General features: G+C 41.8%; 1 protein-coding gene across 4 annotated transcripts in view; it reads left to right on the plus strand.

Moving 5' to 3' along the window:
* SNTG1 (syntrophin gamma 1) overlaps window positions 1–17,488 on the plus strand; it is a 339,536-nt gene that overhangs the window by 307,225 nt on the left and 14,823 nt on the right. For all 4 annotated transcript variants that reach the window (XM_089517284.1, XM_089517286.1, XM_089517285.1 and 1 more), the window contains one exon: window positions 5,859–5,951. In XM_089517284.1, coding sequence (XP_089373410.1) covers window positions 5,859–5,951 — 93 coding nt within the window. The remainder of the gene's footprint in view (window positions 1–5,858; window positions 5,952–17,488) is intronic.

The raw sequence follows: 17,488 nt of genomic DNA on the forward strand, positions 1-17,488 counted from the left end.
CAAGGGCCATCTAGTCTATCTCCCTGCCATGCAGGAATACATAGGTAAAGCACTCCTGAAAGATGCCCATCCAACCCCCTTTTTAAGACCTCCAAAGATGGCAAGTGTACCACTCTGTGAGGCAGTCCATTCTAGTGTTGAACAGCCTTAACAATAAAGAAGGTATGTGACAAGGGGCTTCCGTCTATGTCTTGAATTAGCTCTTTACCTCAGAAACATGAGAAGACCCCATCATCAATGACACTTGCCCAGCAGCCATCCTTTATACACTGTCTGTTGAAGCTCTGGCCAACCTTTGGAATGGGAAAATGGCCAGGACGGTGGACACAATTGCTCCTGAGCATCCCCTCTTACAGAGCAGAGCCAAACCAGTCCCCTGGTTCTCTGGGGAGTTGATGGTGATGAAGCAAGTGAGATGGAGACTAGAGCAATGTTGGGGGAAGACTTGAAGTGAATCTGGCCAAACACGAGCTAGAGCCTATTTGACAGTGTGGGCAGCAAATAACAACAACAACAACAACAATTATATATATATATATATATATATATATATATATATATATATATATATATATTTGCTGATTTGCTGCCAGCATTGCATCTGCACAGAGCCATCCAACAAAGCTGTTCCAAGTGGTGAGGAGTCTCTTACACACTCACCATCAGGTAGAAAATGTAGACCACTTGGTGGCACACTGTGAAAAATTTACACAGTACTTTGCAGATAAAGTCGCTCAGATCTGCACCAACTAGGATGCAGTTATTGATACAGTGCCAGTGGATGGGAGAATTAATCTATCTTGAAATTTGCTGGAAGTCAGAATCAGCCAAAATTTTAAGGTCTAGCAAATTCCTCACTTGCCTTGAAGACAATTTCATTGTCCAAAAGATGGAAGAGGCAACAAGAAAACCAGCTATTTAAGATCTGATCCTAAGCAACAGGGATGACCTCGTCGATGGGGTGCAAATGGTGGGAACCTTAGGTGGGAGTGACCATATTCTCCTGGAGTTTGTTATACAGTGGAAAGAAGAAGCCAGGCATAGTCAGACACACATTCTAGAATTTAGGAAAGCTGATTTTAGTAAACTTAGGGAAATATTGGGGGTGATCCTGTGGTCAGAAATAATAAAAGAGAAGGAAGTCAGGATGGATGAGAGTTTCCCAAAAGGGAGATACTGAAGGCACAGTTTCAAACAGTTCCAATAAGGAGGAAAAATGGAAGGTGTCTCAAGAAACTAGGATGGATCACTAAAGAACTTTGAATGGACCTAAGTTTAAACAGAACATGTATAAGAAATGGGAAAAAAGGAGAAATCACTAAAGAGGAATTCAAACAAATAGAGAGCACATGTAGGGATAAAATCTGAAAAGCAAAAGCACAGAATGAGCTCAGGCTTGCTAGAGAGTATAAGAACAATAAAAAGGGCTTTGGGGGGTATGTCCATAGAAAAAGGAAGAAGAGGAAAATGGTAGGGCCACTGTGTGGAGAAGATGGCAAAATACTAACAGGGCACAGAAAAAAGGCAGAAATACTGAACCTTTTCTTCAGTCTTCTCAGAAAAAGAAATGGATGCTCAATGTGAGAAAAATGGAGCAGAGGACAATGCAGGGGAAATGCAGCACAAAATAAGTAAAGAAGTAGTAAAGGAATACCTGGTTAATCTAAATGAATTTAATTCTCCAGGGCCAGATGTACTACATCCGAGGGTATTAAAAGAGCTGGCAAATGTAGTCTCAGAGCCATTGGCAATAATGTTTGAGTACTCTTGGAGAACAGGAGAAATCCCAGCAGACTGGAGGAGGACAAATGTTGTCCACATCTTCAAAAAGGGGAAAAAGAGGATCCCAACAATTATCATCCAGTTAGTTTGACATCAAGAACAGATAATTAAACAGTGAATGTGTGAACATTTAGAAGGCAATGCCATAATCACAAAAAGTCGATATGGGTTTCAGAGAAACAAATCATGCCAGACTAATCTGATCTCATTTTTTTGATAAAATTACCATCTTGGTAGATGAAGGGAATGCTGTGGATATTGCATATCTTGATTTCAGTAAGGCCTTTGACAAGTTTTCCCATGACATTCTTGCAAACAACCTAGTAAAATGTGAGCTAGACAATGCAACTGTTAAATGGATTTGTAATTGGTTGACTGGCCAAAACCAAAGAGTGCTCAGCAATGGCTCCTCTTCATCCTGGAAAGAAGTGATCAGTGGGGTGGCACAGGGTTCTGTCCTGGGTCCAATGCTATTCAACATCTTTACCAATGACTTAGATGAAAGAATAAGATGTATTCTTATCAAATTTGCAAATGACACAAAATTAGGAGGAGCAGCTAATACCCCAGAGGAGAGGATCAAAATTCAAAATGACCTTAATAGATTAGAAAGCTGATCTAAAGCTAACAGAATGAATTTCAACACAGAGATATGTAAGGTATTGCACTTAGGGCAGAAAAATGAAATGTATAGATGGGAGACACCTGGCTTAACAACAGTACATGTGAAAGGGATCTAGGAGTCCTAGTAGACCACACATTGAACATGTGTCAACAGTGTGATGTGGCAGCTAAAAGGGCCAATATGATTCTAGGCTACATCAATAGAAGTATAGTGTCTAGATCAAGGGAAATAATAGTGCCACTCTATTCAGATTTGGTCAGTCCTCACCTGGAATACTGTGTCCAATTCTGGCCACCACAATTCAAAAAGGATGTTGACAAGTTGGTGTCCAAAGGAGAGTGACTAAAATGGTGATGGGTCTGGAAACCATGCCCTATGAGAATTACTTAGGGTAGGTTTAGCCTGGAGAAGAGATGGCTAAGAGGTGATGTGATAGCCCTGTTTAAATATTTGAAGGGATTTCTTATTGAAGATCGAGTTGCTCTAGAGAATAGGACCAGGAACAATGGATGCAAGCTACAGAAAAAGAGATTCCATCTAAACGTTAGGAGGAACTTCTTGAAAGTAAGAGCTGTTAGACAGTGGAACATATTCCCTCAGAGAGTGGTGGAGTCTCCTTCTTTAAACAGAGTCTCAATGGCCATCTGTTGTGGGTGCTTTGATTGACAATTCCTGCATGGGAGGGGTTGGACTGGATGGCCCTTGTGGTCTCTTGGAACTCTCTAATCCTATGAGTTTCCGATGTAGACTATCCATCCAAGCTGTTTCTGTCCCATAACCAGGACTAAAGCCAGTTTAGAATAAGGCAAGGTAATGAGTTTCATCTAGTAAATACTGTTTTTGTACTACCACCGCTCATCTTAAGAATTTGTTAAAATAAGTGAAATTAGAAAATGGACAATAATTGTCTAGGATGGGAAGATCCTGTGAAACTACCTTCAACAATTGCTTCTTATGGAAGAGCTTGAACATATCCCTCTTTCAAATAAGTACTGACAAGATCAGTCCTCCTTTGGCAAGAATAATCAGCCAAAGTAGATATTGGTCTACATCTTAGACAAATATCTATCCTGGCTCATCATTCTTGCCAAAGGAAGACTGATAAGAAGTTTGTAAGTACTTGAGCTTCAGTGTGTTCCAACATGACTCTAAGAAATAAGGTAAGCCTTATTTCTCTAAGTAAGTTGTCCATATTATCATGTTGGAACACACTGAAACTCATCCATCAAAAATGAACAAATGCATTCCTCAGTTACCTCCACAGGATCTACATTCAACTCCAAATTCAAGGACTTGACCGTATGAAGAAAGGAAAGGTGAAATGGATTGGTAGCGGCTTTCTTTGTGCCACTCTGCATGACATCGTAGCACTTCTGTTATCTTCCCAAGGGGAGACAGTCGTCAAAGCTTGCCTTTTGCAGAATGGTTTCCCATTAGAAAAACAACACGCTTTGACAACTGTCTCCCCTTGGGAATAAAACAGAAGTGCTACGATGTCATGCAGAGAAGCATGGAAAAGGCCTCTACTCTTTCGACTCATTTCACCTTTCTTTTCTTGTTCAGTAAAGTCCCTTGTCAGAATGGATCTGAGTGATTTTCTCCAGAATGTATTTTGAAAATTCATCCCTGAAGATTTCTTAGAGTTCTTGCTCAGTAGTTTGGGGACTAAAAAATAATAGCTAATTTAAAACATGAAACAGCTGTCCTGTATGGGATTGTGATGATGTAATAGAAGCAGCAAAGAGATTTTTATCTGCTGTTCTCACCACTAAACTTACCAAGTTCCATCTCCTATTACTATCACACTGGAAGATGTTCTGGCAGAGCATACGTTGCTCACAAAGCAATGCCCCCAGTACAGAATTTGTTACTTAGATGTGGTATAGAGATCAGATTGAGTAGTCTGATTGTAGCAGGCTGCCAAGTAATTCTGTTTCCTTTTTAATGTGTTATGAATATTTCAGTAGCATATATATAAGACAGAATGTTAGTGGAAACCACTGCATTCATAAAACATTATTTAAACAAGATGTCATATATGCCAAGTACTAAATGTAATTTTTCTGGCAATTGATTTAAGATAAAGATTTAATATAAAGATTGACTGAACATTAGGAATTCTCTCAACATCAAATATGGTTCCTATATGTCTACATGCAATCATATGAGTCAGAAGCAGATTTAGAATTAGAGTAGACCCACAGATATCTATTAGTCTTACGTAAGTTATGGCTAACCATAATCAATGTGATTTCAGTGGGCTGCTTTAAGAGTGTCTAAATCTGGATTGAATCCACATAAACTACTATAAATGCAATAGAAATAGTTTTAATGGTGTTTTGCAGTTTTTAGCAATAATAATCCTGATTCAAATTTTATACTTATGGGACATTAAACCATAGCCCATAGATAGCTTCGATTCTGTAATGCCTTTTCAGAGATCTCTACAGTGATAAGATTCAGACCAGTGCCTTAATAAGGAGGGGGCAGGGGTGGGATACTTTTGGCTTTAACTTTTGGTATATCAGGTATCTTCCTCAATTCCAGTCCTTCAAGTACATGAGTACTTACTTTGGACTAAATTTCCTCAAGAAACCTCATCAACTTTGATTTTAACAACATATTCATCATAATTTATTTATTTATTTATTTAGGTATTTATATCCCGCCCTTCAGCCCTAATGGCTCTCAGGGAGGCTTACAATATTATTTTTAATCAGACAGTTCCCTGCCCTCAGGCTTACAATCTAAAAGACACGAAACAAAAGGAGAAGGGAATGATGGAGGGAAAGGGGATGAGGTCCAGTGGTTCTTCTCTCCCTCTGAGGCCTGGACCAAGGCAGATGGATTGGAGGGAGGGCTCTTCCTTCTTCCAGGCTAGTCCTGATGGAACTGGACTTGCCTGACGAACTCCCTCTCAGGCCGGCAGATGGCAGTTGTGGAGGGCGGAGTCTCCTTCCTTCAGGCTTAGTCCTGATGGAGCTGGACTTGCCTGGCGAACTCCCTCTTAGGCCGGCAGATGGCAGTTGTGGAGGGCAGAGTCATCTATTTAATCCTCTATTTAAAGTGTCTATATATAGTAAATGGTCCATGAGAAATTGCATTTATCACATATGTATTTTATTCAATTTATTCAATTTTCTTGTTGAACATTTGTTTCTATTATTTACCATGAATTCAGTTTTTGACTTCTGGTGATCCTGTAACTGAAAGATCTCCAAAAAGCCCCAGTCACCAACTGCCCAGCTTAGGTCTTTCAAACTCAGAGCCCTAACTTCTTTGATTGAATAAATCCACTTGTAATGTGGTCTTCCTCATTTCATACTGCCTTCCATTTTCAATAGTATGTTCAACATAAATACCAATTAAAATTCCCTTCAGCCCTAATTTTGTAAAAAAAAAAAATACAGTTAAACAAAGTAACAATTAATACTTTTTTATCTTTTTTTAGTGCAAGACATATGCCTGTGTTCTGGAGAGTCATCTGATGGGGCTTACCATAGATTTTGGCATGGGCTTTGTATGCTTTGATGCTGCAACAAAGGTAAGACCATTAAAGTCATATATGTAGCATTAGTGATCCATTTCTAAGAACGATGTTTTGGAATTGAGGGGTAGGTCATTTTATGAAGTCTAAAATTACCATGCATTTTCCTCCCTTAAATCTCACAACATTTTTCAAAATGGTTCTTCAGGACATGGAGAAGGAGGAACCTAGCAGATGCTTCTCTAAAGCCCTCTGTCCTTCTCCTTGCTGATTATTTTCCTTGTCTTTCCTTTCTTCTTCTTCCTCTTCCTCCTCTTCTCTTTGAGTAGATTGGATCTTGGGAAGGCAAAGTGTGGCCCTGTGGATTGCAAGCATATCCCAAGGGCCACTGGTGCTATATCTAGGACCTTACAGACCCCACTCCAAGTTCTCAAGACCCCATGCCCTGAAAAAAAAATAATTCAGTCCTCAAAATATTGAATCATATCCCAGAAGCCTCTCAAACGACATGTTTAGCGCTCTAAATATACGTCACCACAATTTTCTTTAGAGCTGTCAGATTTTCACTTTCTCTTCTGAAATAGACATTTCTAGAGTGGAAAAAGGAAGGCGGGCCAGTGGTTTCATGGGCGGTTCTTAACTTTTTGATTTTTTCCCCTTTAAGGTGGTGGTTGGGTCACAAAGGGATTGGCTCACAAAGGGCCAAGGCAGGGCAAAATGGCCTCTAGACCCTTACAAGATGTCTGTCCTTGAACTAAAGTTGTGATAATGACAGATTTCATAATTCCATGCATGGTTCAAAATATTACTTTTTGGCAACTCAGCACACACTCAGTATTAAGGCAATAATTCTGTGCTGCTTTTTAGATTACATTTTTAATTTTAAACACAGAAAAACATCTTCCCCACTCTCCCTCTGGTAATCATTTGAAAGAAGTGGAGGGAGGTCTCCTCTTCTTCTTAAATTAAGGTTGCCAGCTCAGGAACATCATAAGTCCTGAGATGGTAGAAACCATCCCAATTATGTCATTAGGTAAACTTTTCCCCAGCCTTTTTCAGCCTCTAGTTTACACAGAAATGCACAAAATGTCCCAACCTGTGGTTTAACACATAAGATGAGATGGGACCTAGCACAGGGGAAGGGAAGAACTGCCATCCCACAACCCAGGAAGAGGTTCATACTACTACCTGCCAAGTGTGTTTATGTAAAGGTGGGCAGCTGGGACAGATTAGGGATTCTGTTGGTGTACCATCCATCCCACTGCCTGAGCTAGCCAGGATAGTCTTGGGGGTGGTGTTGGAGCCTTCTCAGCTTATATTGCTGGGAGACTTCAACATCTATGCTGAGGCTAACCTGTTGGGATCAGCTCAGGTCTGCATGGCCGCCATGACAACCATGGGGCTGTCCCAAGTGGTATCTGGCCCCACTCATGCTGCTGGGCACACTCTAGACCTTGTGTTCTGTACAGGGGGAGATGATGGTGATCTGGGAATGGAGGAGCTTTCTACTGTTCTGTTGTCATGGACAGATCATTTCCTGGTCAGGTTTAGATTTGCTGGAACTCAGAAGGTCTGCAGGGATGGGAGATCCTTTAAGATGGTCCACACCAGGAGGCTTATGGATCCAGATCAATTCCTGATGGCTCTTGTGGAGTTTCCTGCTGCCTTGGTAGGTGGTCCTGTCAAAGCCCTGGTTGATCTCTGGAATGGAGAAATGACCAGGGCAGTTGACACAATTGCTCCTAAGCATCCCATGTCATGGAGTAGAGCTAAACCAGCCCCTTGATTCTCTAAGGAGCTGGCAGCAATGAAACAAACAAGATGGAGACTAGAGTGACAGTGGTGGAAAACTCAGAGTGAATCTGACCAAAAGCAGGCTAAAATCTACCTGAAGACATATGGTGATTCAATAGAGGCTTCAAAAAAGGCTTGTTTGACTAAAACTATTGGGGCTGCACAGAATCATTCAGCTGAGCTGTTTTGAGTAGTCAGGGATCTGTTACAATGCTGAGGAGAATTTATGCCAAACAACATGCCTTGGTTAAATCCCATTTGGATTACTATAATGCGCTCTATATGGGGCTGCCTTTGAAAAGTGCTCAGAAACTTCAGCTGGTCAAAAGAGCTGGCTACAGGGAGCATACAACTCCCTTGTTACAACAGCTAAATTGGCTACCAGTTCATTTCCAGGCACAATTCAGAGTGCTGGTTTTGACCTATAAAGCCCTATACAGCTTGGGTCCAGGCTATTTGAAGGACGGTATCTCACTGTACGAGCCCCCAATAATATTGAGGTCATTGAGAGAGGCCCTTCTCTCATCCCACTACCCTCTCAGGCACTTATGGCAGGAACAAGAGAAAGGGCTTTTTCAGTGGCTGCTCCCAAGCTCTGGAACTCTCTCCCTAGGGAAGCCAGGATGGCTCCATCCCTGCTGTCCTTCTGGCAGCAGGCAAAGATATTCCTATGCCACCAGGCTTTCATATGACAGGGATGCTGTTTTGTTTTTGTTTTTGTTTTTTTAAATTAAACTTTAAATTTTAATATATTTTTTTAATTGTTTGAATTATTTAATTGTTTTTTTTAAAAAAACTTGTATTTTGTATGGTTTATAGTGTTTTAACTTTGACTGTTTTAGATTTGTAAGCCGCCTTTGGTCCATATACTGGGAGGAAGGCAGGATATAAATAAACACAATAAACATAAACATAATAATAATAATAATAATGCACAAAGGGAAACTGTTCCAAGGTTTGTATAGCTTAATCTAATACAGCTGTGATGTAGATGCAGCTCTTCCTCATTGTGGTGCCCTATTTTGCTGTAAATGTTTGATGAACAGGAGCACTTGATAGGGATGGAACATAGTTGATAGACTCATGTAAGCTTCAATGGCTTGTGGGACTCTATAATTTAATCTTATGTAGGATCCATGACAGAAGAAGCAATCATACCATTCATTCCTATTCAGCAATAGGGTATTTGGTGTGTTTTTGTTGTTGCTGCCATAACTCATAATTTTTAAGTAGGCCTGATTACATTGGGAATAGTTTGACTCATATAAAGAAAACAATCTTCCATGGAATGAATCAAGCCCTCTCTCAAGCATGGAACTCTATGAATTGTATAAGTCCAGTTTTCTTATATGCCTTGATCCCTCTGCATTCTAGTAGTTTGAAATTAGATGTGAAACTTGACAAACTCAATTCATTTGCAGAAGAAACTCAAGACTGTAAGCAGGAAACAGCTCCTCACATATACCCCCAAAACTTTTTTATAGAAGCAAGCGATAGTAACAAGCAACCCTCCTCACCTCCTTTTCCCATACCTTTTGAGTTGCTCTTCCCACTGCGAGCACTGTAACCAGAGCAAACAAATAAAACATGTCGGTTTGGATAGTGTATGTGACAGGGTTTTCTTTTTTGGAAAAAAAAGTTTCAAAAACTTGGGGGGGGGGGGTCTGGAAGGCTCAATTTCACTATAATGAGCAGCAAATACAAAAACATAAATATTCCACTTATTCTTGGGGGGATGGAGAAGGAGGATGGGAGAAATTAACAACAGCTGAAAGATGAAAATTATTCACATTCACCCCATCTACCAACACAGCCATTCCTGAAATGCCTTGCTATACTTGCTAATATCCAGAAATAAATCCATTTCAGCAGCTTGCAACAGTAGGAAAAGAGATACTGTAGTTTGATCATGCAGTGGTGCAGCTGAGGAGATTATCACACTTGTTGCCTTTTCTTGATCTGAGCACAGGCTGAGACCATGTCTTATCGTACAGCTCTGTGCCCAGATTGGAGGCATCCCATACCAGATGGGGACTTCTCCCATACCTAGCTAAAAACGGGAGTTTTCGGTTCTTAGCAAAGTAATAGGAGATGTCCCAATTGGGTATGGGATGACTCCGATCTGGGCATGGAGCTGTGCGATAACACATGGTCCCAGCCCAGTTTCAGCCCCTGCCCAGATCAGGCAAAATTCAGTGTGATAATCTCCTGAGTCTTCATTCTAGTAAGATGTTTGAAAGCAAAGTTGCAGGGCTACAATTTGTAAACTCTCTCTTCCTCTCCAACTGAAATGGCATGTTTGATCAGCTGGCTCAGAAAAGTTAGGGAGAAACCTGGGGGAAAAAATAAAGCAGCCCAGAAGGTGTTGGAAAGAAAATAAATCACAAAATGAAAGGTGGGGATGATGTACACCATAAACACTGTTTTCCTTTCCTTAACCACAGCAGGGATGGTCCAGCCAGAGAACTGTTCATTCTCTGCACATAGTATCACACTGTGAAACTGTCACTTTTTAAGGTGTGCCCTCCAGCTCAGCTGCCCTGCCTTTTGCAGGTTTGTAAAAGCATAAGCTGAGTTCTGCTGGTGGCTTCAGGGTGGAAAGCGGAGGGCAATAACAAAGTCTCAACCCAAATAGTTTTTAGCAATCTGTTCAAAGCAGGATGGTGGGTGGTTTAAGGATCCCCACCTGCAGCCTGGAGTGGGATTAATTGTTGGAGACTTTGAGAGGGTTTCAGTAGTATAGCAACTCTACCTGAAATGGTTCTATAGCACCAGCCCAGGCTCTAGGTTTTTAGGAAGTGTTGCCCTCCTAGAACAGCAGTTACTACAGTTAATTAATGGATTTGGATGTCCAACAGGATTTTTATTTCTGATTGGCTCAGCACTAATTAAGGATCTTTGGAGGGTAAAATGATTTCCACATGAGTTCCATTTTCACTGCAATCACATTAGTTAATGAAAATGGAACCATACTACTTAGAGAGGAGCCATTATTTCACATCTCTGCAATTGTGAAACTGGAGCTGTTTCTGCCATTGTGCTCTCTTCAGCACACCCCCTTCAACCTGTTTCCTTGCTCTATCCACCTGCCTTTTGGGTAATTTAAAGTTTTATTTCTATTTTTTACTTTTTAACACAATTCTGGAGTTATGCTAATATGATTTAAGTTTTAAAAAATGCAAAAAAATTAAAGGAAATCAGCTTGCTTGGGAATAGCGAGGGAAAGGGGGGAGAGGATGAGACACTGGCACCACATGACTGTAACTGTCACAGCAGCCATGTTTGTACCTGAGGACTAATGGGTCTGCAGTGAGACTGAGAGCTTGTTCACAGGTTCCCCCATCAATGAAAAGGGGCACTCTAACCACTCTTAGGAGATGCAGCAGTTACAGGTCACATTGCCAAAGGAGCTTTTTCCCCCAATTGTAATTGCAGTTTTAAAGCTGCATGTATTAAGCTCCTCAGTTTGCAGAGGGTGGCTGAAAATCTATTCTTTGGCACTCAAGAAGTTAATATTTTAACACAAAGGAATACACTCAGAGTTTTAGATTTCAAAGTGGATATGTTGAATGATGTTCGGCAGTGGCACTGATCCATCATGCCAGAAGCAAGGCAAATTTCCTCTTCTCCCAATTGACTTCCCAATTGACAAGGGGCCGAGACAAACCACCCAAAAATGGTGGCCTGCAGGCACCTGTTTTAACTCTGGAGAAACGCCGCAGCCGCCAAACTGCTCGACTTCCCTCCAGAGTAAAAAGAACCCGGTAATTCTGGGTTCTTTTGGTGACGCGTGGGTTACGTTGCGAGTGCAGCGTGTGGATGCTGTGCATCACTTATGTAAGGATGGCAGCCCCGGTGTGGACGAGAGATAGCCATTAGGCCGCTGCCCACACATACTAGGGTTCTAGAGCGAATGGTTGCCACGCGCTCCGAAACCCTAGTTTCAGCAGCAAGACAGCGCTTTTGGCCCGTCTGTCTCAGGTCAATGATAGCATGTAGGAGAAGAGGCCTGAACCTCTTCCTGCCTACAACTTCTGCACACCAGTATCATGAGTGAAAATAGCCTCTGCCTGAAGATTGTTTTAAATGGGTCAGGTGAAAAGTTTAGAGAGGTTACTTTCCAGACTATGACAAAATCTACTCAATTGCCCTGCTCAGTGTGGGATTCAGGAAGTTGTAACGGCAACATTTTCCCTTTATATTCTTATTGGAGAGGGATTTTTTGTTTGTTTGTTTGTTTTACAATCCAGTTGTTGCTAGAAAATAATCACAGGGTATAGTATTCAAATGACAGGACAGTAATTTTGCAGTGTGAGGAACAAAAACAAAATGCAGATTCAGTTTATTTCATTGTATTATTCTCCACAGTCACTCATCTCTATTTATTCTGATATAATTCATCATCAGATATGAAAATTGCATTTGAAAATTAGTATCCACATAGTTAGGACTTTCCATTTATATTTTTACCACAAAGTAAACCTAACACAAGTGCCTCAATCAACAATATTCAATAGGTAATGCTATCAGAATAGGAGAAATATCCACTGCCTAACAGACAAAAGTCATTAAATTTAGCCTCAGGCCTTGCAATATTTTATCTTGCCTTATAAAATCCTATGTTGCTCATTCAGCTTAAGCAAGTAATTTGCTTTGACAGGTCCATAACATACCATCAGCTCTTACATTATCATGGCAGGGTACAAACCGCCGCTTTGCGGCGGTCTGCCGCCGCCGCCGGTAGATCCGTGGGGGAGCCGGAGCCTTCAGACGGCGCGGCTCCCGCGCGGACCGAAAAAGAAGCTCCAAAATGGAGCTTCTTTTTCAGTCGCGTTTGTGACATAGCGAGGCGCCAGGGGCACACTCGCTACATCATAAAGGCTGCGACACGTACGGACGCTCAGCGTCCGATACGTAAAGATGGCGGCGCCCATGTGGAAGGGGCGCCGCCATCTTGTACGTATAGGATACGTACTAGGGTTAGGGGGGTGCGGAAGCACCGCCCCTTCCTAACCCTAGTACGTATCCTATACGTACTAAATGGCGGTATGTATCCCGCCCATGATTACCACAAGCCTGATATATACTTCACTGAAATCACTGGATGCTTTCCCACTGATTCCTTTTCCAATATAAACATGCTTCAGTCCTACTTGTAGAACACTGCAGATAATTGTCTCAGATGTTTACCTGACTTGAAGAATACATTTGGTTTGGAAATAATCACACACTATTTTTATACTGTGGCTAGGTATATAAGTGGGTGGGATTTGGTAGTGTAAGTTTACAATTTTGAGAGATGCAGATTTCATATCAGCACAGTTGATGAAGGAAAAGTCTTGGATGAATAACTAAGTAAAGCTCAGAAAAATGGAAAGACCTCCACCCAGTGGCTTCCCTACCCCTGGTGTCACTCAGTGTAGGGGGTGGGGCTTCCATAGGATCAGCCTCCCGTGAGCCACCCTGACCCTCTCCTCATGAGGAAAGGGATGGTACAGCAAGGGGAGGAGGGCCCTACCCTCGTCAGGGGTGACACCTGGTGAAGACCACATCTCCCACACCCCCTAGTGATGTCAATGTCTGCACCATATGCCATTTATACACTGTTTGCTTAAATATTGCATTTTATACCTATATATATCCAAAGGTCCTTGGTCATTCATGCCCTGTACACAGATCACAGCTCAGAGTTGTCCAAACCTCATAAATAGTTTATCCTAAATCTCTAGCAAGCTCTGCAGGACACCCCTCAGGGAAATATCAAAGGGGTAGGAGCAGAGGAAGCATAGACCAAGCAAGATTCCTGATTAGCCAAAACAACCCTTTTGTACACTCTTAGTCAGCCCTCCTTTACACCATGTGTGACAATGGCAGTTTACAGACTGCCCTTTTGGGGCGGTCTGTTCCCGCCCCTTTCCCCGCTGGATCAGGGCCTTAGCTGCCACAGCGGCAGCCTCTGAGGCCCCGATCTGCCGCTTTCCAGGCTGCGGGGAAGCACCAAAAGGCCGCTTCTTCCCCGCGGCCTGGAAAGGGGTGTCCTTGGGGCTTCATGCCCCAAGGACACCTGACAGCGGTGGGGACGAAGAGAAAGGGGCCCTTTTCTCATTTGTGTCGCTGGCGCAGCCATGTAAAGGCTGTGCCAGCGACAAACCTGGAAGGACCTCCGTTTCGGAGCTCCTTCCGGCACCGCCAGACATCACTTCCACGCTGCTCCGTTTGGAGGCGGCATGGTCATGACGTCCCAATGGTGGTGCCCATGTAGAATTTTGTACGTACTAGGTACGTACTAGGGTTAGGGTGTCCGGAAAGGACGCCCTTTCCTAACCCTAGTACGTACCTAGTACGTACTTTTTGCCCATCTGGAACGCGCCTATGATAAGGGTGTAGCTCTTATCAGTCCCATATCTCACCTTGAGCATAATATAGAAAAGGCAGGATATAAATATAGTTAATAATTGATTAAATAAATAATAGATTTACAGACAATGCATAAGCTTATCTGCCTCATTTAACTTGTATTTTTCAAGATACTCCCATGAGCTCTGGCTGACAAATTTTACGCTCAACCAACAAAGTTTGCCCTCAAACTTTGGGAGATCTTCTGGGGTACCCCTCAGTCAGCTCAGGAAATAGCAGTTCCCTGGGGTCTTTAAATGCAGGCTTTGCACTCTTGCACTCTTACTCTTGTTTCTAGTACTTGCAGAATTCAATTATCAAAACTGATTTTATTCAGCTGTTGATACTTGTACTCCATGAATCGTCACACCCAAGGTCTTCTGGGTTGTGGCTGAATGCCAGTAGGAAAAATGTTTGGGGGCATTTGTGACTGTGATCTGTTTGAGAAGGTACATGGTATTATATGGCTTGCATGGTTCATAATAACACACTTAAAAGGTGAATGTTTCCAAGAGATGCCCAGGTAGTGATATTTTTTGCAGATCAACTGGGAATCAGAACTTGGAATGAGATATGGACTATTATATCATAAAATAACTAGAAAGTAGGTAGTAAAGCTGTCCTCAAATACATACTCCTTTAACATACAGCAAAGAATGGGACCCAACACATTCTAGTTACTTCTGTAGTTTTGGCTATTTCATCAATACAGTGCACCCGCATCATTCACAGGCACGCCATATACAGCTTTGGAAGCCACGCCAGAAAAAAAGCACCTGTGCCCCAGAAGGAGTAATGGGGCACGCGTCTGTGGTATGCACCCCACGGCGCACCACGGGTATGAGCCTCATTACTTCTTATGGGGCTTGAGCTTACACTTTTTTTCTCTTACACGGGGGGGGGGGGATCCGGAATGTATATCCCGCATAAGAGAAGGGCCCACTGTAGTAGAACACAGCACAGTAAACCCAATGACAAGATACTGAATCTAGAAGCATCCCTAACTGAATACTTTATCTTTTATGGGAAGTGCAGGTCTTTCAGACCAGGCTGCATGTCTCTCCCCAGATCAATAGAAACCTCTTCCAACAACATAACCATTTTATTTGGATGCAGTTTCTAGACCAATGTCTGTGGGACATTATAGCCCTGTTGGTTGGAAATTACACTAAAAGGTAGATATTCTATTGTATGAAAGGCAGGAGAAACTTTGGGCCAATACACACCGCCAGGAAGCAGTGTCCTGGCAGCAATAGTAGGGCTCGAGAGTGCGCACCAAATACATACTCCCAAGCCCTATGATGTGTGGGTGCAACCACGATTGTGTGGCCCCTCCCACACGGGGCACACATCCATGACTTGTGGGAGCCAAGCGCCCACATGCCTGTGGGCGGAAGAGCCGTCATAGGGCTGCATCGCAGTCCTTATGACTGCGTAAAAAAGGAGCCACTCTAGGCAGCTCCTTTTTTGCTGCGCAGCGTTCCCGCCCCATTTGGTTGCTGCGGCAATGCTGCTCAGCAAAGAGGGGCAGCATTTCGCTTGGTTCAGTCCTCCCATGATACTTTGTTTTGTTTTGAAGCAAAGTTCAAATGAAGAAAAGAGTAGAGAACAACTATACATACAGCAATATAAAAAGATGCACAATCCAGCTGTGCAGATGCACAATCCAGCTCTGCAGATGCACAATCCAGCTTTCTGACAATAATTCTTAGTATATAAAGGATATTTTGTATGACAGCTTAATGTAACCCAGGGTCAACACATGCTTTTTTTATATGTATATAGAGGACTGTATAAATTATATACCATATATAAGGATGTGTCTCTGTGTTGAAAAAATATAGACAACTGTACTTTGTTAGAATTTGATCAGAAGCTTACCACATAGGAGGTAAATGAATACTATAAATATCTTACAAATAGGAAATCGTACTTGATGCATGCATATTCATAGCCTCTCAGTTTTTCTCAATCCCCTGATGTTTTGTTAGTTGCTTTGGAGACTTCCAGTTATGTCCTATACATGACTTTAAAGCTGTAGTTTTTTATACTGCCAATATATTTTGCATCTGTCTTAACAAAAATATGAATGAAAGCCCATTCCACTGTCTAAATCTAATCCATTGCCAACCTGTACCCATTTCATTAAACCATTATGGTGATTCCAGTGAATAGTATCAAAAGAAAATGAAAAAGGGTTCTCTTTTTATCATGTACAAATTTGATGGTTAAAAGTCCCCTTTTCTGTTCACCTATTGTGATTTTTTTTAAAATTTTTGCCTGAAAGGAGAGTAACCATCTTCTTTTACTCCTCATTTGAAACACAGTAATATTTCATCCAAAGCATTTGTGATATATTATTATGGCTGTTCAACAGTTTTCATCACTGCTATAAATGTTTGTGAAAGGCATCCATTTACTTTTGCTCAGCACTATGTTTTTACAAGAGAAAACTGGATAGACAAACATAGAAACATTAGGTGTTGGCTTAATCCAATGTGACAGAGTGGTGGTAGTTCAGACTCAGTCACAGCTTGACTATGATTATTAGTTGTTTGGGGATAAGCAAGAAAGGTTGTTTGGGGGATTCTTGACAGCTTTAATCTGCTTACTGCTGGAAACGCTGTTCCATTAGATGTTCTTGGCAGAAGTCAGCAAAATTGATTTTGGACTACAGTTCCCAGACTCCCCAAGCCAACATAACTAATGGTCCTGTTGGGCTGAGGGATTCTGGAAAGTGTAATCTAAAAACTAACATTTCCAAGCTATTGCCATTAGTGTGGTCCAACAAGCATATTCCTCTTTTCTAAATTTGATCAGCTCTGTTAGCAAACTTGCTCTTTCCTTTTTCATATTTTTGAAAATGGGACATTAATTGACACTAACTGTCAGCTTCCAATTAAAATGAAATATAATGAAAACTGTCTAAGAAATAATCATTATTCCTCACCACACCTGGCACACTTCAAGTTTGGGTTGGAGTGTGGCTTGGAACAAAGTATCATAAACTGATGGTTGATCTGTTGCATGTCCCCAAGTATAGGCATCCAAACCCTGCTTTGTAGCAAAAATGATTGAGGAGTTATTAAATGTTTATTTGTACCATGGAAGTCTGATTTGTAAAAGTATATTTACATGATCTACCAGCAAAGATTATAACATCATGCTTTTAGAGGGATGGTATTAGATATCACTTCAGACCAACATGGAGTAGCGGTTTTAGTATTGGACAACTCTGGAGACCAGGGTTCAAATTCCCATTCGACCATGGAAACCCACTGGGTGACCTTGGGCAAGTCATACCCTCTCAATCTCATAGGAGGACAAAAGCAAACCTCCTCTGAGCAATTCTGGCCAAGAAAACCTTGGGATATAGGACCAGAACCATTGCAGTGCAGTGCCTC

Source organism: Sceloporus occidentalis, unplaced genomic scaffold, assembly GCF_023333645.1.
Source record: "Sceloporus occidentalis isolate IW3139 unplaced genomic scaffold, rSceOcc1.0.p SCAF_3, whole genome shotgun sequence".
Classification (NCBI taxonomy): Eukaryota; Metazoa; Chordata; class Lepidosauria; order Squamata; family Phrynosomatidae; genus Sceloporus; species Sceloporus occidentalis.